At 49.5% G+C, this 20,883-nt stretch overlaps 1 protein-coding gene across 1 annotated transcript; it reads left to right on the top strand.

The window, feature by feature from the left end:
• The first annotated feature begins 2,677 nt into the window (after nt 1–2,677).
• Nucleotides 2,678–15,224, top strand: LOC119972172 (M1-specific T cell receptor beta chain-like). Its single transcript, XM_038808498.1, has 5 exons — nt 2,678–2,898; nt 6,797–7,020; nt 9,313–9,621; nt 10,511–10,585; nt 14,966–15,224. The coding sequence occupies exons 1-5, from the start codon at nt 2,678–2,680 to the stop codon at nt 15,097–15,099; spliced, it is 963 nt and encodes a 320-aa protein (XP_038664426.1). The 3' UTR covers nt 15,100–15,224.
• The last annotated feature ends 5,659 nt before the right edge of the window (nt 15,225–20,883 follow it).

The raw sequence follows: 20,883 nt of genomic DNA on the forward strand, positions 1-20,883 counted from the left end.
TTTTGTTTCTGGAGAGAAGCCAGACTCCTTGGCAACGGATGAATTGGTTTTGGAGGAATCGATTCGATCGGTTAATTGGCAACCAGTGGGATGGCCAGGTACCGTGTTCTGCCTGACAACAATCAGTGATTGTTTCCTGCTTGATGCTCTCTGAGAGAACTGGGCAGAAGTGTTTAGACCTTGGAGAAGGAACTCTCTCTCTCTCCAAATTTCTGTCCATTTAATTATGATACTGTACATGATAAAAATCACTTGTGTTAAAGTTACAAATCTGGTGACTAGTTTATTTGGCTCAACAAAGGACTTTGGGTATTTTAAATAAAATTGTATTTCACCTGTGTTGCAACTCTGGGTCAAGTGGGGCTGGAATTGACCGCACACTTGCCCAGGGTGCGGTGACACTAAGGATACAGGGTAAACAATTTAGGACTGTAAGAAGTCTTACAACACCAGGTTAAAGTCCAACAGGTTTGTTTCAAACACGAGCTTTCGGAGCACGGCTCCTTCTTCAGGTGAGAGGTGTGTCACCTGAAGAAGGAGCCGTGCTCCGAAAGCTCGTGTTTGAAACAAACCTGTTGGACTTTAACCTGGTGTTGTAAGACTTCTTACTGTGCTCACCCCAGTCCAACGCCGGCATCTCCACATCATGGCTACAATTTAGGACTGAGATGAGGACAAATTTCTTCACCCAGAGAGTGGTGAGCCGGTGGTATTCACGACCACAGAAAATAATTGAGGTTGAAACATTGAGGGCTGGATTCTCCCTTGCCCGACGCTGAAATTGTGTTCGGCAATTGGACGGGGAATGGATTTTCACACTGAAATCGGGGCCGGCACTGGTTTGACGACAGTCAGCTATGTTCCGCCTCTCCAAATTGGCATTATCATGACGCTCGCCGCGCGCCGTTTCAACGTTGGTGCGTCATTGGCCGGCCCCAAAGCTGGGTTCCCAACCGCGCGGTTGATGTGTGGTCTGAGTGGTCAGGAGCTGGGCGTGACGGCTGCAGACTGTGTCCAGTGCTGCCAAACTCGGCCAGGATCCATGGTGCTGGCCGGGGGGGGGGGGGGGGGCTTCTGCAAGGGCTGGGGGAACTGGTGGAGGGTGACCAGGGGTGGTCTGTGGAGTCGTGCATGGCCGGCGCCATGTTGTATGGTGCAACCGGTGCAGGTCATCAGCCGTACGCATGCGCGGCCTGGGACCCGACCATTCTCTGCCCATTCTCGGCACGGGAGGCGGGAGTTTTACCCAGCGCCGGTGCTAGCCCCTCGCTAGTACCGGAATCAGTGAAGGTTTCACCCCGAATTTTTGGTCATAAAAGTCCACACATGCTGCCCTGGCGCCAGCACTTACCTGCTGAAAGGGAGAATCCAGCCCCGTATGTTTTCAAGGAGGAGTTTGATACAGCTCTTAGAGCTATAGGGATTAACGGAGATGGATTACGCAGTTGGATAATCAGCCGTGATCATAATGAATGGCAGAGGAGGCTTGAGGGGCTGAATGGCCTCCTCCTGCTCCTATTTTCTATGTTCCTATGTGGAGTGAAGCACCCTCACAAGTGACATTGTTGTCCTACGAGTGCAGTGCTGCCAATGCAACAGGATTGAACATTATGGCAAACTGTGCAAGGCAAAATCTCTGAAACACACCAAAGGCCCAAAGATGGTCCATGAGGTGAAGATACCAAGTAGGTTTCTAAGTTTGAAATTTCTGTCACTGGCCACCTAACAAATCTAAATTTAGATAACGCAGTCAGGAAACAATCCCGCGGGGGCAGCACGGTGGTGCAGTGGTTAGCACTGCTGCCTCACGGCGCTGAGGTCCCAGGTTCGATCCCGGCTCTGGGTCACTGTCTGTGTGGAGTTTGCACATTCACCCCGTGTCTGCGTGGGTTTCGCCCCCACAACCCAAAGATGTGCAGGGTAGGTGGATTGGCCACACTAAATTGCCCCTTAATTGGAAAAAATGAACCGGGTACTCTAAATTTATTTTTTAAAAAGGAAACAATCCTGTTGGACAAAGAACCGTGGTGAAAGACCTCTGGCTTTGAACAGTGGACACACTACTTTATGGGCCCAGAGGAATCTGACCCAGTCATTGGTATAATACTGGAACCACTGGTAAGGCAGCAAACAGACGTTTGAGCTGATGTACTTCATCCATGACCAACTTTCCTCTCTCCTGAGCAGAGATGTCTGCAGAGCCTTGCATCTCCTCAAATCAACAGATGATGCTGAGGTGACCATTGTCATTAACCAAACAGAATTGCATATTGATGAGTACTCAAACAGAAAGGAATACTCTTACTGGGAATTTTGCTCTGAACTGTCTCCTCTCTTTGTGGAGCAGGATTGTCCATTCACACTACAGGCCCTGGAAATCCCTCAATTGTCAGATCAGCCAACCACCCAGAAGGTAGCATGACATGCCAGCAGACGGGCTGAAAGAGAATGATCAGCAATCTGTGATGCCTCTATCTCTGGTCTCAATGACAGGGAAGCAGATCAACCCTCCAACCACTGTGTAGCTGCTGCAACTCCCAGACGGCATGCCAAAACCACAAGAGATGCTGGAAGCTGCTCATGGCTGGCAATGAAAAGCAGGGGGTGAGCGTACCACCAACCTTCTGGCTACAGGAACACGTCCTCAGCCACAGTGGACACTGAGAAAACCCACATGATGACAGGAAAAGTGAAAGAAGCAAGAAGCAGAAAATGTTCACCCACCCCACAAGAAATGAGTTTGAGCAGCAGCCACCAATCAAAGCAGCGGCAGAAGCGGCTGTTTACAGTTCATTGTGAAGGAATGGAAGAAAGGAATGAAAGTTACCCAGATAACAGCTCAGTAAGAAACAGCAACAGCACAGTCCATCACTCCTCTGACAGAACTGTGAACGACCTGTGGGAGGGGCCCAGACCACCCCAACCTCAAACTTCAAGGACTTGATGGAGTAGTTATAATGTCAAAATAACAACAATATATTATTATTATAATATAGAAATAGTGATAATGTTAACCAGAAATGTTGGGTCATTGTGATTGAACCTTCCTGCCCACGGCTTTCACTCCAGGTGGAGTGGTTACAACCGGAAATCCCATTGACAGTCGGCGGCCAGAAGAATCCCACAGCCAAGAAACACACGGCTGGCAAATGTATGAGTGATAACAATGGAAGAGATGAAGTGCCCTAATATATCTCCAAATACACTAGATAAAGTCATGGGGAATGTAGTATGAGGGTCTGGCACATAAAGGGTTAATGTGGGACTGAGCACAGTACCATCCACACAGAGTTACTGTGGTGTTGAACATAGAACATAGAGAAATACAGCACAGAACAGGCCCTTCGGCCCACCATGTTGTGCCGAACTTTTGTCCTAGTTTAATCATTGTGTCCAAAACTCTATGATAATCTAAGGGCAATTTATCATGGCCAATCCACCCAACCTGCATATCTTTGGACTGTGGGAGGAAACCGGAGCACCCGGAGGAAACCCACGCACACACGGGGAGGATGTGCAGACTCCACACAGTGACCCAAGCCAGAATCGAGCCTGGGACCCTGGAGCTGTGAAGCAATTGTGCTATCCACAATGCTACCGTGCTGCCCTTAAGAACAAATTAATCTACACTCCATTATTCTACCATAATCCATGTACCTATCCAATAGCCGCTTGAAGGTCCCTAATGTTTCCAACTCAACTATTTCCACAGGCAGTACATTCCATGCCCCCACTACTCTCTGGGTAAAGAACTTACCTCTGACATTCCCCCTATATCTTCCACCATTCACCTTAAATTTATGTCCCCTTGTAATGGTTTCCACGCTGTTGAGTACAGTCATGTATCGGCTTGAGCATGGAGTCAGCTGCGAGCTTATACCCCTTACCTAACATGTGCAAATATTTCAAATAGTTAATAGTTCCAATAGGTAATAGAGACTTATAGTTAACCTGTAGTTAACCATAGATACAATCAGTAAGGATAAACAATGACACCTCCTCCACGATAGTCCTCAGCACTGGGGTCCCGCAAGGCTGCGTGCTTAGCCACCTACTATTCTCCCTATACACACACCACTGTGTGACAAAATTTGGCTCCAACTCCATCTACAAGTTTTCTGATGACACGACCGTAGTGGGTCGGATCTCGAACAACAATGAGTCAGAGTACAGGAGGGAGATAGAGAACCTAGTGGAGTGGTGTAACAACAACAATCTCTCCCTCAATGTCAGCAAAACTAAAGAGCTGGTCATTAACTTCAGGAAGCGGAGTATCATACACATTCCTATATGCATCAACGGCGCCGAGGTGGAGATGGTTGACAGCTTCAACAATCTGTCCTGGTCCATCCACGTTGACGCTATGACCAAGAAAGTACAACAGCTCCTATACTTCCTCAGGAAACTAAAGAAATTTGGCATGTCCACATTGACTCTTACCAACTTTCACAGATGCACCACAGAAAGCATCCTATCTGGCTGCATCACAGGCTTGAATGGCAACTGCTTGGCCCAACACCGCCCAGTCCATCACATGAACCCGCCTCCCATCCATTGATACTGTCTACACCTCCTGCTGCCTTGGGAAAGCGGGCAGCATAATCAAAGACCCCTCCCACCCGGGTTATTCTCTCTTCCAACTTCTTCCATCGGGCAGGAGATACACAAGTCTCAGAACACGCACTAACAGACTCAAAAACAGCTTCTTCCCTGCTGTTACGACCCCTGAATGGACTGAACTGATCTCCTCAGACATCTTCTTTACTGAGTAGTACTACACTCCTGTATGTTTCACTCGATGCCAGTGTCTATGAATTTATATTGTGTATTTGTCATTTGCTCTATGCTTTTTCATGTATGGAACGATCTGTCTGGACTGTACGCAGAACAATAGTTTTCACTGCTACCTCGGTACATGTGACAATAAATCAAATTCATTTCAATTCAATTCAGAAGACTATGATGACTTCTTATTAATAATAATAGCTCATTGTCAAAAGTAGGCTTCAATGAAGTTACTGTGAAAAGCCCCTAGTCGCCACATTCTGGCAGAAAAGCCCCTAGTCGCCACATTCTAACACCTGTTCAGGGAGACCAGTATGGGAATTGAACCTGTTCTGCTGGCATTGTTCTGCATTACAAGCCAGTTGTTTAGCCCACTGTGCTTTACCAACCCCTGTCTTTAAGACATACTAATCTGTAGCCAACACCCCACAATACTAAGCATATCAGGTGGTCAGTTGGTGGCGATGTTAAACTGTGGATTCACAAACCCACAGCAATTTGATAGCTAAAATGTTTTGAATTTTTTAAAATTAACCTTGTAGGATGTGGGAGTCGCTGGTTAGGTCAGCATTTATTGCCCATCTCTAATTCCCCTTCAGAAGGTGATGGTGAGCTTCCTTCCTGAACCTCTGCAGTTCATGAGCTGTAGGTACACCCACTGTGCTGTTAGGGAGGGAGTTCCAGGATGTTGCATCAGCAACAGTGAAGGAACGGCTGATATATTTCCAAGTCAGGGTGGTGAGTGACTTGGAGGGGAACCTCCAGGTGGTGGGGTTCCCGGGTATCTGCTGCTCTTGTCCTTCTAGCTGTTCATGGTCATGAGTTTGGAAGGTGCTGCCTAAGGAATGGTGAGTTGCTGCGGTGCATCTTGTAGATGGTACACACGGCTGCCACTGTGCGTCGGTGGTGGAGGGTGTGAATGTTTGTGGAAGGGGGAGCAATCAAGCGGGGCTGCTTTGTCCTGGATGATGTTGAGTTTCTTGATTGTTGTTGGAGCTGCGCTCATCCAGGTAAGTGGAGAGTATTCCATCACACTCCTGGTTTGTGACTTGTAGATGGTGGTCAGGCTTTGGGGGGGATCAGGAGGTGAGTTACTCTCCGCAGGATTCCCAGCCTCTGACCTGCCCCGGAAGCCACAGTATTAATGTGGCCGGGTCCAGTTCAGTTTCTGATCAATGGTAACCCCCCCAGGATGTTGATTGTGGGGGATTCAGCGATGGTAATGCCATTGAATGTCAAGGGCCGATGGTTAGATCCTCTCCTGTTCGAGATGGGCATTGCCTGGCACTTGTGTGGCCTGAATGTAAGTTGCCACTTGGCAGCCCCAAGCCTGGATATTGTCCCGGTCTGTGAAACAGGTAACACAGTGGGCAGATCGCCAGGTGAAATCCTGAGGTGTTTTTGTGGGAAGATTGATCTGAAATCAGTCAAATGATTCTGCTGGGTTCCTGGTTAGTATAACTAATATTGCTATCCGAGAGCTCTGAGTGCGGGTCTCTGTGAGCCCGGGTTAGATCCGCTCTGTCTGAATCCCGAGGCACTAACCCCCCAGTCACATTGGTTGAGATGGAGAAGGGGTTTGGCTGTGGGATTGAAGCGGCAGTTTGGTGGATGTGGAGCGGCATTGAGCTGGGAGGCTGGCTGGGGTTATTGTTAGGGGGTGAAACACTGTGTTCCTACACAGAGAAAATCTTCGGCACTGGAAGCAAACTCTTTGTTACAGGTGAGGTTTGAACGCTGTAAATGACAATCTGTGAACTGGGGCCGCTGACTAACCGGGTTACTAGTTATGGTAGTTAGTGCAGGGCTGGAATAGCGGCTGGATCTCTGAGGATTGAGCACTGGGTCAGCGGGACAGTGTGTGGGGGGAGATGGTGTGTTTATTGGGAGGCCAGTTCGGTTATTGTGCAGAAGTGTAACACAGTGTCACATCTGGTAGCTGGAAGAAGATTTTCGGCTCCGGGACTCGCCTCATTGTGTCAAGTAAGTTTGAGGAATGTGTTTAACACAGAGTGGGAGAGGTTTATTTCCACCCTGGTCAGGCTGGGCCTCTGGGTGGTCACTTACACAGTCTGTGGGCTCAGGGTCTGGACAGAGCCGCTCCCAGCACCTGCTTCCTGCTCAGCTTTTCTGCAGCAGCCAGGGAGAGGGGTAGCGGCGGGTTTTTGTTGGGTGTTGTGTCACTGTGCTCTAACATAAAGATCTTCGGAACTGGCACCAAACTGATCGTCACAGGTAAGCTGAGGAGGGTCACAAACTGGAGGGTGGCTGTGTTCTGGAGCATTAGCCACTTTGTGGAGTTACTGCCTGCAGTTTGTTGCGACTCCGGGTTGAGTGAACCGTTTAAACAGCGAATTGGGTCACCCCGGAGATCTGCACCATCCCAACAGTTAACAGCGAGCACCATGGAGACCGCGTTACTCTGCTCCACTCAAACCCAGTTTCCAATCCCCCCCCGTTATTACCCAACTCCGAAACCTGTCTTGTTTATGGAGGGAAAACATTTAAAGCCCAGCTGGGTGAATGCAGGAGTTATTAGTAGAATCTGTCCGAATTCACACCGGTAGAGGTGGCCGGAGTTTAGTTATCAGACTGGCCGCCAGTTCCAGGTGAGATTTTGACCTGTTCTCCATTCCTGTGATCAGCAATTTGCAGTTTGAGGCGGGGTAGAGATTGTGGAAGGTGAATGTTCCCAATCTCAGGGGATTCCAACCCGCTTTCCCACTTAGTCCCAAACTGGGGGGGGGGGGGGGGGGAGGTCAGGGCGGGGGGGGGGGGGGTGGCTGTTCCCGCCCGGGGGTCCCGAGAAGCGGGATCCGAACCCCGACCGCCGGAGCGATCAAAATGGGGAATAAGTGGTATTCAATCAGGTCCAGTTACAATATGTGAGCGGCTGGATTATTTGTTAAAGGCAGAGTTATTTCTGGTGGCTGAGTATTCAGTGATTATTGGAGTTATTCACTAGTATTCCTCATCATTTCTGCTTTAATGAGACGCCCGCTGCTTTTAGCACTGGGCCCCATTCCTAACAGCCAGAAACCGGTCACTCTGCATTTCTGAACAGGGCTTTAGAAGGAGCGGAGCCAGAGAGAGTTGGGGCGAATTCTGAATGTTACAACATGGAACATGTCCTCTCTCTTTGAGACTTTCCCACCGAGTCCCATCTCTGCTCGTTCACTTTCCGCATTTCTCCTGTGCAGATAGAGTGGGTTGTGCCATTCCTGTTAACTCATACCGACCTTCCCAGCTCAATCCCACTTCAATCAGTCCCTCTACCACCAGACACTAATCTCTCATTGATTGAAAAATCAGCATTTACAATCTCGCAATTCCTCCCCGTATTCTTCCTTCAAAAAGCCAATCTCTCCATGGTGTAGATTTTACCATTCACTCCCTCCTGTCCGCTCCTATCCCATCCCTGTTTATTCTACACTTTTAAAATTTACTCTATCCTCCTGATCTTGATCCATTCTAATCTCTCCATAACCGTCTTTGCTCCGCCAACAGCCCGACTCTCTAATCTCTCCATAACCGTCTCTGCTCCGCCAACAGCCCGACTCTCTAATCTCTCCATAACCGTCTCTGCTCCGCCAACAGCCCGACTCTCTAATCTCTCCATAACCGTCTCTGCTCCGCCAACAGCCCGACTCTCTAATCTCCCCATAACCGTCTCTGCTCCGCCAACAACCCGACTCTCTAATCTCTCCATAACCGTGTCTGCTCCGCCAACAGCCCGACTCTCTAATCTCCCCATAACCGTCTCTGCTCCGCCAATAGCCCGACTCTCGAATCTCTCCATAATCCAGTGTCTCAAATCCACTCTCTGAATTCTGTTTGATGTTAACTGCGCCACACTGCTCACTCCCCCATCACCCCCTCCTCTCCCCCTCCGATTCTCTCCCCCTCCTCTCCCCTTCTCCCTCAACGATTCTCTCCCCCTCTCCTCTCTCCCTCTCCGATTCTCTCCCCCTCCTCTCCCCTCCCCCTCCGATTCTCTCCCCATCTCCTCTCTCCCTCTCCGATTCTCTCCCCCTCTCCTCTCTCCCTCTCCGATTCTCTCCCCCTCCTCTCCCCTCCCCCTCCGATTCTCCCCCCATCCCCTCTCTCCCTCTCCGATTCTCTCCCCCTCCTCTCCCCTCCCCCTCCGATTCTCCCCCTCTCCTCTCCCTCTCCGATTCTCTCCCCCTCTCCTCTCCCCCTCTCCCGCTCTGATTCTCTCCCTCCTCCTTCTGCCACCCCCTCCTCTCCCACTCCCTCTTCTCAGCCCTCCTTTCGTCTTCCATCTTCTTCCCCGTCCCCTTTCTTTCTTTCCATCTCCTTCCTTCTCTCCTCTCTCCTGTCCACCCCCTGTCTCCTCTCATGATTTCCATTTGAATTTGAACAAGGAAAAGATCAGAAGCCCCAATAAAACCCACCTGGAAGGGAAAGCTGGGAGTTGGTGAATGTTCAGCAAACCTGTGGCCAATTATTAAATCAATCTTCCTGCCCGGTATGTTTACAGAAATTCCTATTGTTTTTATTAATCAGACAAAGCTCCTGAACAACCAGCAATCCGCCTCTTCCCACCGAATATCACAGAACTGGAGAACAATGGCAGAGCTCAGGTTGTCTGTCTCCTGACTGATTTCTTCCCAGAGGTTATTCGAGTTTCCTGGGAAATCCCTGGCGAGAATATCGGGAAAGTGTTCACAGGTTCAGTGAAGGAAGATCCGAACGGGAAATATTCGACTATCAGCCGCCTGGAGGTGACCCAGGTGCAGTGGGGAGGGAAGGATATCACCTGCCGGGTGGAACATGAAACAGGTTCAGCCTCGGCCACCATTAACAGCAAAACAGGTCAGTAACTGCCAGAGTATTCCTCCCCCTGAAATACCCGCCATCAACAAACAAATATCTCCCAAATATTCCCCAAATATCTCCCAAATATTCCCCAAATATCTCCCAAATATCCCCCAAATATCTCCCAAATATTCCCCGAAGATCTATCTAACTTTCTTTCAATTCACTTTCACCAGGAATGTCTGTGGTTTTAGATTTTAATCCGATCAAAAATAAAATAGTTTTTTGTTAATTGAGTGGGGAGCAGCCGGGCCGACCCCAGGGCCGCCTGTTTCTCGGCGGCGGGATTCTATCTCCCCGCCGCTGGTCAATGGGATTTCCCATTGAATCCGCTCCACACTGGCGCGGAACCCGCTGGCGGGAGGGCGGCAGAATTCCGGCTTTGAGATGAATAATTATCGATTGTAAAATCTGGAGCGGGAAATCATCAACTGCAGAATTCCCACGGGATTCTCCCGGATGTCCGCGGGATTCCAATCGGTGTGAACTCAGAGACCCCCCCCCCCCCTCTCCCCCAAAGACTGGAGTTTGTGCATCAAATGTTCCTAATGCGGGAGAAACTGCCCCTTGTGCTGAGGGCTGACTCCGCATTGACAACTGGCACCTTTATTCAGAGAATGGCGTTACAGTCCATTGCCATTCACTTTTCCCGCCGGTAGCGACTTTCCCGTCAGCGTGGGGTGGAATTGACACCGCCGTAGAATCGCGCCGCCAGCGAAGGGAGCGCTGCCCAGAAACAGGCGGCTGGGAATCGGCCCCGTTGTCGAGCAAAGCTCCCTGTCTGAGTGTCTGAGCTCCCCCACACCTCCTTCACTGTCTGCTCTCAGCGCTCACTGCAGGGATTTCCCATTGTTTCTAATCTATTTCTTTTTTTCCTTCTCTGTAGCTGTGGACACTGCCACTTCTCCATCTCCACCGTGTCCCACCGTCCCTTCAGCAACAGCCGAGAACGTGGATGAAGGTAATTCCTCACTCGGTGTTGGGGCTACACAGTCTGGGGCAAGGCCTTACCCTCCAAACAATGAAACCAGAAAACACACCGTCAAACTAGGCTCAATACACCAGGAAAATGACCAAATTGTTGGGAAACCTCAACTGGTGGTGTCACGGGGATAGGTTGGAGGTGTGGGCTTGAGTGGGGTTCTCTTTCCAAGGGCCGGTGCGGACTCGATGGGCCGAATGGCCTCCTTCAGCACTGTCAATTCTGTGGTCCAGGATCAGGGAAAACAATCGGCGTCCCTCCCGCTCATTGCTCAGAAACATCAAGTCAGCAGCGAGTAGGCTGATTTTCATAATCCGGGAAAGATGCGGACCAATGAAGGAACAGCAGTGGGCAAACATTAAAAAGGGTGACCAATATAAACCAGGAGAAATATATCCAACTAAACATCAGAGCAATCACAATCACAGTTAAAGATATAAAATAAAGTTATAGTAACATTTAAACTAAAGGAAATATATTCTCCAAGTCCATAGACAACAAAACAGAGGAATGCAAAAGGAAATGAAATAAGATTCAGAAGTAGGTTAAAAAAGGATAGTTAAATAACTAGTGAAGGATTCTAAAGAGACATAAATGAGCAGGATAGAGCACTGGAGCAGGTAGGGGTGCACATGATAAACACACAGAATGACACCAAACTGAAGGAAATATTGAATTTGATTTTTGCCTCAATATTTACCAGGGAAACGAACATGGTCAGGATAACATCAAAAGAAGAGATCAAAAAATATATTAAAACATTTAAAATAGAAAAGGCGAGATCCTTACTAAACTAATCAAACTTAGAGAAAAAGTCCAAAGTCTGTCCACCATTGACAAGGCACAAGTCAGGAGTGTAATGGAATACTCTCCACTTGCCTGGATAAGTGCAGCTCCAACACTCAAGAAGCTCAACACCATCCAGGTCAAAGCAGCCCCGCTTGATTGTTCCCCCTTCCACAAACATTCATTCCCTCCACCACCGACGAACAGTGGCAGCCGTATGGACCATCCACAAGATGCACCGCAGGAACTCACCAAGGCTCCTTAGGCAGCACCTTCCAAACCCACAACCTCTACCATCTAGATTCTAGAAGGACAACACAGCAGATACCTGGGAACCCCACCACCTGGAGGTTCCCCTCCAAGTCAGTCACCAACCTGACCTGGAAATATATCGGCCGTTCCTTCACTGTCGCTGGGGCAAAATCATGGAACTCCCTCCCTAACAGCCAGCACTGTGGGTGTACCTACACCACATGGATTGCAGTGGTTCAAGAAGGCAGCTCACCACCACCTTCTCCAGGGCAATTAAGGATGGGAAATAAATTCTGGCCTAACCAGCGATGCCTATATCCCATAACTTAATTTAAAAAAAGAACAAGCTCTGGATCCCTGAAAACATTTCTCTACATCAATACCTCCCTCTCACCCTTTAAAATCTGTTTCTTTCCCCAATCATTTGATCATCTCCTACTGTCTCCTGGGGACAATTGTCTCAAATCTTGTTTGATAAGAGTTTTGAAAAGGTGAAGCACCTTGGCATGGGTTACTACGTTAAAAACAGGATGTAAATGCGAGTTGTTGTTGAATAAGATCCCTCATTCAGAAGGATTGTATCCAGACATTTTATTAAAAGTTAGGTCAGAGTTAGCACATTATGGCATATTTCAAAATAATCATTAGCGAAGGGCAGTGAATGTGATTCCTATTTTACAAATGGGGGATTAAACATGTCTTGGACTCAAACCAATTATTTTACTGTCAGGCAACACAGTAGCATTGTGGTTAGCACTGTTGCTTCACAGCGCCAGGGTCCCAGGTTTGATTCCCGGCTTGGGTCACTGTCTGTGCAGAGTCTGCACATTCTCCCCATGTCTGCGTGGGTTTCCTCTGGCTCCTCTGGTTTCCTCCCACAAGTTCCAAAAGATGTGCTATTAGGTGAATTGGACATTCTGAATTGTCCCTCTGTACCTGAACAGTCGTCAGAATGTGATGACTAGGGGCTTTTCACAGTAACTTCATTGCAGTGTTAATGTAAAGCCTACTTGTAACAATAAAGATTTTTTTTAAATGAAAGATAATGGGAATATTAAAACATCAAAACATAGAAAATGTAGAGTCCATTGTACGTAAAGCTGTATAAGTCCATCTCCAAGTTTTTGGTCCAGAGCTCTGTTGGTTGAGCACTTCAAATGCATTTCCAAGTATCCTTACCAAAATATTGAATAGAAAGTAATCACGAGTGAATATAACAATAGTCAGCACGGATTTCTAAAAGGAAGGGTCTGGTTAAACAACCTTATCAAATTATTTGAGAAAGTAGAACAAAGAGTAGAAAAGGGCAATGAAGTTGATGTACTACATTTGGAGTTTTAAAAGACTTTCACAGAGACACTGCAGAGTAGAATCGCCAATCATGAAGATGTGGAATCAGGAATAAATAGGAGAATGGGCAGGCAGCTAGCCACAGTATTTGTGTAAGAGGGGTGGAGGAACATAAGAATTGATTTCAGATGTCCAAATCACTGAATATAGCAATGTGGGGTTATTAACTAGCAAAGCGCTGGTCTTCATTTCTGGAGGAATATCATTGAATAAGAGGGAGCTTATGCTAAAGTTGTACAGAAACTTGGTTAACCATATGGAATACTGAGTACAGCTCTGGTGTCCTAACAATATTTACAAAATAGAGGGACTGGAGAAGGTGCAAATATGATTATAAAAACAAATTGCTGCAGATGCTGGAATCTGAAACAAAAATAGGAAATACTGGACAATCTCACAGGTCTGACAGCATCTGGTGTGACAGGATAGCTGCAGAGAAGTTGTTGGCAAGAACAAAACTAGAGAACATAATATGGGATAGTCACTAAATAATCTATTTGGGAATTCAAGTGAATTCAAGTTGTCTTTATCAACAAGGTTGTTAAATGTAAAATTTGTAGGGCAGCACGGTGGCCTAGTGGTTAGCACAACCACCTCACGGCGCTGAGGTCCCAGGTTCGATCCCGGCTCTGGGTCACTGTCTGTGTGAAGTTTGCACATTCTCCCCGTGTCTGCGTGGGTTTCGCCCCCACAACCCAAAAATGTGCAGAGTAGGTGGATTGGCCGCGCTAAATTGCCCCTTAATTGGAAAAAATAATTGGGTAATCTAAATTTTTTTTAAAAATGTAAAATTTGTTACAAGTTGTAGTTGAGGCGACTCACATAACAACAGTTAAAGGGAATTTAGATTCAGCATGAGGGAAAAAGCAATTGGAGGATATGTTGATGTGTGGGGTGGAGAGAGAGATGTTGAGCATTAACACCGCCATAGGGTAGTTGAGGAAAATAATCTTATACAGACTATAAATATTTATAAATCTTAGCAGCATCGTGGGGAACTCGGAATAAGCCACAATCTAACAATACATTTCCCAATGTATCTGCTCCTTATGGGTGAGACTGACCTGCTGTACAACCAGTATTTTATATTGTATTCCTTTTGAATTGAAGGAAACCAGTAAAGCTAGTAGAATCCCTCGAGTGCACAAGGAGGCCATTCAGCCCACCGTGTCTGCTCTAACCTTCCGAAGGAGCACCTGCCCATCCCTGTAACGCCACCTAACCTTTGGGCACTAAGGGGCAATTTACCATGACCAATGCACCTAACACTTCAGACAGTGGGAGGAAACCGGAGCATCCGGAGGAAACCCACACAGACATGGGAGAAAGTCCACACAGACCGTGACAGTAGTTAGCACTGTTGCCTCACAGCGCCAGGGTCCCAGGTTCGATTCCTGGCTTGGGTCACTGTCTGTGCGGAGTCTGCACGTTCTCCCTGGGTCTGCGCGTGTTTCCTCCGGGTGCTCCAGTTTCCTCCCACAAGTCCTGAAAGACGTGCTTGCTCGGTAATTTGGACATTCTGAATTCTCCCTCTGTGTACCTGAACAGGCGCTGGAATGTGGCGACTAGGGGAGTTTCAGAATAACTTCATTGCAGTGTTAATGTAAGCCTACTTGTGACAATAATAAAGATTATTATTATTAGATCGGAATTGAACCGGGTCACTGGCGGTGCTAACCATTGTGCCACCCAGAGTAAAATCTTAGAAAATAGCTCTGCTCTCAGGATTTAAAAAATAAATGCTGAAGGTGGGCAATTCTAGTCCATTTTAACTGTGGGGTTACTGGCGCAAACAGACTTCTAGACGGTGCCTTGTTTCCATAAGGACCACAGGAACTCCTCCAGATTAATACTTTACACCATTGCCCGTTATTCACTTTCCCATTCAGAATATCTTCCATTATTTAGAAGTGGCGAGGAATATTTAATGAAGAGAAGTTGATGTGTTTTGTGTTTCTTCAATTCGCTCAGGCCCGCCGTTGGATTCGCTGCAGATTGCGAACTTTACCTACACCTTGTTACTGGTGAAGAGCGTGGCCTATTGCGGGATTATCTCCTTCATACTTTACAAAGCTGAGCACCGTGACATGAAGAAGCCGCTTTAACTGCTGTCCACAGAGCCCCGGGGGTGGAAGCGTTTTTGCTCCGTTTGCACCCACAGATTGTACTTTGTGTTGGCAGTTTGTGAACAAGAGTATCTTGGAGAGGGAGGGGGTTATTTTCAGGCTTGTGTGTGTGTGCTGGGGAGGGGGGTGCGTATGTGTGCTGGGGGAGGGTGATGCGTATGTGTGCTGGGGAGGGGGGTGCGTATGTGTGCTGGGGGAGGGGGGTGCGTATGTGTGCTGGGGGAGGGGGGTGCGTATGTGTGGGGGGGAGGGGGGTGCGTATGTGTGGGGGGTGCGTATGTGTGGGGGGGAGGGGGTGCGTATGTGTGCTGGGGGAGGGGGTGCGTATGTGTGGGGGGGAGGGGGGTGCGTATGTGTGGGGGGGAGGGGGGTGCGTATGTGTGGGGGGAGGGGGTATATGCGTGCTGGTGCGGGGGTGTATGCGTGCTGGGGGAGGGTGATGCGTATGTGTGCTGGGGGAGGGGGGGTGCGTATGTGTGCTGGGGGAGGGGGTGCGTATGTGTGCTGGGGGAGGGGGGTGCGTATGTGTGCTGGGGAGGGGTGCGCATGTGTGCTGGGGGAGGGGGGTGCGTATGTGTGGGGGGAGGGGGGTGTATGCGTGCTGGGGCGGGGGTGTATGTGTGCTGGGGGAGGGGGGTGCGTATGTGTGGGGGGAGGGGGTGCGTATGTGTGGGGGGGGAGGGGGGGTGCGTATGTGTGGGGGGGAGGGGGCGCGTATGTGTGCTGGGGTGAGGGGGGTGCGTATGTGTGCTGGGGTGAGGGGGGTGCGTATGTGTGCTGGGGTGAGGGGGGTGCGTATGTGTGCTGGGGTGAGGGGGGTGCGTATGTGTGCTGGGGTGAGGGGGGTGTAGGTGTGCTGGGGAGGGGGGTGAGTAGGTGTGCTGGGGCGGGGGTGTATGTGTGCTGGGGAGGGGGGTGCGTATGTGTGGGGGGGGAGTGGGGGGCGTATGTGTGGGGGGGAGGGGCGTGAGTATGTGTGCTGGGGTGAGGGGGGTGTATGTGTGCTGGGGTGAGGGGGGTGTATGTGTGCTGGGGTGAGGGGGGTGTATGTGTGCTGGGGGAGGGGGGGTGCATGTGTGCTGGGGGAGGGGGGTGTATGTGTGCTGGGGCGGGGGTGTATGTGTGCTGGGGAGTGTATGTGTGCTGGGGGGGGCGGGGGGGGGGGGGTGAATAATAATCAGACCCGAAACTGTTTTCAGATTAATTCCGTTAATCAAAGCAATTGGATATTTGAGCAGAAAGAACTTTGTCGATTTCTAATTGAATTTGTTACTGTTCTTTCCAACGCCGCCTTTTGTCAATCACTTGCTGCAATTACGTTTTTACTCGCTTGTAATTTTACATTATAATTCTGCAATTATGAAAATAATAAAAACGTCTTTCAAACTTCACTTTTTTCTGTTTTGCTCCCAGTGGTTCCGCCATCGCCCCTTTATGAAATGTCCCAAAATACAACAAAAAAATCAAAGAGAAATAGCTCAAGTTTAGAAGATAGAACAGTACAGCACAGAACAGGCCCTTCGGCCCTCGATGTTGTGCCGAGCAATGAGCACCCTACTCAACCCCACGTATCCACCCTATACCCGTAACCCAACAACCCCCCCCCCCCCCCCTTAACCTTACTTTTTAGGACACTACGGGCAATTTATCATGGCCAATCCACCTAACCCGCACATCTTTGGACTGTGGGAGGAAACCGGAGCACCCGGAGGAAACCCACGCACACACGGGGAGGACGTGCAGACTCCACACAGACAGTGACCCAGCCAGGAACCGAACCTGGGACCCTGGAGCTGTGAAGCATTTATGCTAACCACCATGCTACCGTGCTGCCCCTCCCCTGACTCACTCCCCTGACCCTCACCCTAACCTGAGGAGTCAACTAACTCAAACCATTAAAAGCGGATGTTTTAACAATCAGATAATGTATCTGATATGAACCCACTCCTGGACTAAGGATCTAGTTTCTAATCTAGTTGAAGACAATGGACATGCTGCAGTCTGGGGTGGGTTCAGGAATCGGCAGCATTTCCCTCAGCCTCCCTCACATCTGCATCGCCGCTGCTCCAATCAATAAATAAACACATTTTCCATGACAGTTGTTGCGATTAAAACCTTAACTGTCGACTTTAGTCACGGTTTTCAGTCAAATTTATTAAAGAAACTATTTAATTCACATCACCAATTCCGTAAAACCCATCAAAAAAACTCAAATCTGGATAACTTCAAATTTTGACAAAAGCTTTTCACAGTCATCCAGACTAATACCTCTCTCCCCTGTCCCTCACTCTCCTCTCCTTCAAATCACTCCCCTCTCCCTCACTCTCCTCTCCCTCACATCACTCCCCTCTCCCTCACTCTCCTCTCCCTCACATCACTCCCCTCTCCCCACTCCTCCCTCCCCTGTCCCTCACTCCCCTCTCCCCCACCCCTCCCTCCCCTGTCCCTCACTCTCCTCTCCCTCAAATCACTCCCCCACCCCTCCCTCCCCTGTCCCTTACTCTCCTCTCCCTCACATCACTCCCCTCTCCCTCACTCTCCTCTTCCTCACGTCACTCCCCTCTCCCTCACTCTCCTCTCCCTCACATCACTCCCCTCTCCCTCACATTACTCCCCTCTCCCTCATTCCCCTCTCCCTCAAATCACTCCCCTCTCCCTCACATCACTCCCCTCTCCCTCACTCTCCTCTCCCTCACATCACTCCCCTCTCCGTACACATCACTCCCCTCTCCCTCACACATCACACCCCTCTCCCTCACTCCCCTCCCTCAGTACTGACCCTCTGACAGTGCAGCATTCCCTCAATACTGACCCTCTCACAGTGTGGCACTCCCTCAGTACTGACCCTTTGACAGTGCAGCACTCCCTCAGTACTGACCCTCTGACAGTGCAGCACTCCCTCAGTACTGACCCTCTGACAGTGCGGCACTCCCTCAGTACTGACCCTCTGACAGTGCAGCACTCTCTCAGTACTGACCCTCTGACAGTGCGGCACTCCCTCAGTACTGACCCTCTGACAATGCGGCACTCCCTCAGTACTGACCCTCTGACAGTGCAGCACTCCCTCAATACTGACCCTCTGACAGTGCAGCACTCTCTCAGTACTGACCCTCTGACAGTGCGGCACACCCTCAGTACTGACCCTCTGACAGTGCAGCACTCCCTCAGTACTGACCCTCTGACAGTGCAGCACTCCCTCAGTACTGACCCTCTGACAGTGCAGCACTCCCTCAGTACTGACCCTCTGACAGTGCAGCACTCCCTCAGTACTGACCCTCTGACAGTACGGCACTCCCTCAGTACTGACCCTCTGACAGTGCAGCACTCCCTCAGTACTGACCCGCTGACAGTGCAGCACTCCCTCAGTACTGACCCTCTGACAGTGCAGCACTCCCTCAGTACCGACCCTCTGACAGTGCGGCACTCACTCAGTACTGTCCCTCTGACAGTGCGGCACTCCCTCAGTACTGACCTCTGACAATGTAGCACTCCCTCAGTACCGACCCTCTGACAGTGCGGCACTCCCTCAGTACTGACCCTCTGACAGTGCAGCACTCCCTCAGTACTGACCCTCTGACAGTGCAGCACTCCCTCAGTACCGACCCTCTGACAGTGCGGCACTCCCTCAGTACTGACCTCTGACAATGTAGCACTCCCTCAGTACCGACCCTCTGACAGTGCGGCACTCCCTCAGTACTGACCCTCTGACAGTGCAGCACTCCCTCAGTACTGACCCTCTGACAGTGCAGCACTCCCTCAGTACCGACCCTCTGACAGTGCAGCACTCCCTCAGTACTGACCCTCTGACAGTGCGGCACTCCCTCAGTACAGACCCTCTGACAGTGCGGCACTCCCTCAGTACTGACCCTCTGACAGTGCAGCATTCCCTCAGTACTGACCCTCTAACAGTGCAGCATTCCATCAGTACTGACCCTCTGACAGTGCGGCACTCCCTCAGTACTGACCCTCTGACAGTGCAGCACACCCTCAGTACTGATCCTCCGACAGTGCAGCACTCCCTCAGTACTGACCCTCTGACAGTGCAGCACTCCCTCAGTACTGACCCTCTGACAGCGCATCACTCCCTCAGTACTGACCCTCTGACAGTGCGGCACTCCCTCAGTACTGACCCTCTGACAGTGCGGCACTCCCTCAGTACTGACCCTCTGACAGTGCGGCACTCCCTCAGTACTGACCCTCTGACAGTGCAGTGCTCCCTCAGTACTGACCCTCTAACAGTGCAGCACACCCTCAGTACTGACTCTCTGGCAGAGATTTTTTTAGCGAAATGTTGTCAGGATTCAGGAACACTGACAAAGCCAATGAACTCTGAACTCAGGGGGGTAGTGTCGGTGGTTTACGCAGCTATTTTGGAAGAGGAGAAGGCACCACTGGAAGGGATCAAAGTAAAGTGGGAGGAAGAATTGGGAGAGGGTGTGGAGGAAGGGTCGTGGTGTGAGGTGCTCCGCAGAGTGAACACCTCCACCTCGTGTGCGAGGTTGGGGCTGATACAGCTGAAGGTGGTGTATAGGGCGCACCTCACGAGGGAGAGGATGAGCCGATTCTTTGAAGGAGTAGGAGATGTGTGTGAGCGTTGCGGGTGTGGGGGGGGGGGGGGCTACTAATCACGTTCATATGTTTTGGTCCTGTCCAAAGCTTGGGGATTACTGAAAGGAGGTGTTTAGGGTAATTTCCAAGGTGGTGCACGTGAAACTGGACCCAGGCCCCCGGGAGGCCATATTCAGGGTGTCGGACCAGCTGGGGTTGGAAACGGGTGCGGAGGCAGATGTTGTAGCCTTCGCCTCATTGATCGCTCGAAGGTGGATCCTGATAGTTTGAAGAGCAACCTCTCCACCCTGTGCCCTGGCGTGGCGGGAGGACCTGTTGGAATACTTGACTCTTGAGAAGGTTACATTTGAACTGAGGGGAAGGATAGAGGGGTTCTACAAGGCATGGGCATTATTCATTATGCACTTTCAAGAACTGGATGACATTGAACATTAGTTGGGGTGGGGGGTGGGAGGGTTGGGGGAGGGGGGGGGGCGGTGTGTGTTAATGCTGACTACGGGTAACCCCTGATCCCTTTTTGTCATTTGTTTGTGTGAACATGCGGGCTAATGTTTGGGGTTAAGTGGGAGGTTGGGATTGTTGTTATTGGTATGCGGATTGACATATTTGTTACTGATTATTGTTTATTGTTGGTGGGCGTCAATTTGGTAGAAAATGTGAAAAAGGAGGAGAATAAAATATATTTTTAAAAGACTGAATTCAAAATGTTTTATCTGAGCTGATTTCTGGGAAACAATCACTCTCCTGTTAATCTTTACACTCCTGTTAATCTTCACTCTCCTGTTAATCTTCACTCTACCCTTAGTGTTCACTCATTTCATTTCATTTTCGTTTCATTTCATTTCATTTCATTTTTCATTTCACTCTTCTGTTAATCTTCACTCTCCTGTCAGTGTTCACTCTCCTGTTAATCTTCACTCTCCTGTTAATCTTCACTCTCCTGTTAATCTTCACTCTCCTGTCAGTGTTCACTCTCCTGTTAATCTTCACTCTTCTGTTAATCTTCACTCTTCTGTTAATCTTCACCCTCCTGTTAATCTTCACTCTCCTGTCAGTGTTCACTCTCCTGTTAATCTTCACTCTTCTGTTAATCTTCACTCTCCTGTTAATCGTCACTCTACTGTTAATCTTTACTCTCCTGTTAATCTTCACCCTCCTGTTCCAACCCAGCACCGGTATCTCGAGAGTGGCGGG

Source organism: Scyliorhinus canicula, chromosome 10, assembly GCF_902713615.1.
Source record: "Scyliorhinus canicula chromosome 10, sScyCan1.1, whole genome shotgun sequence".
Classification (NCBI taxonomy): domain Eukaryota; kingdom Metazoa; phylum Chordata; class Chondrichthyes; order Carcharhiniformes; family Scyliorhinidae; genus Scyliorhinus; species Scyliorhinus canicula.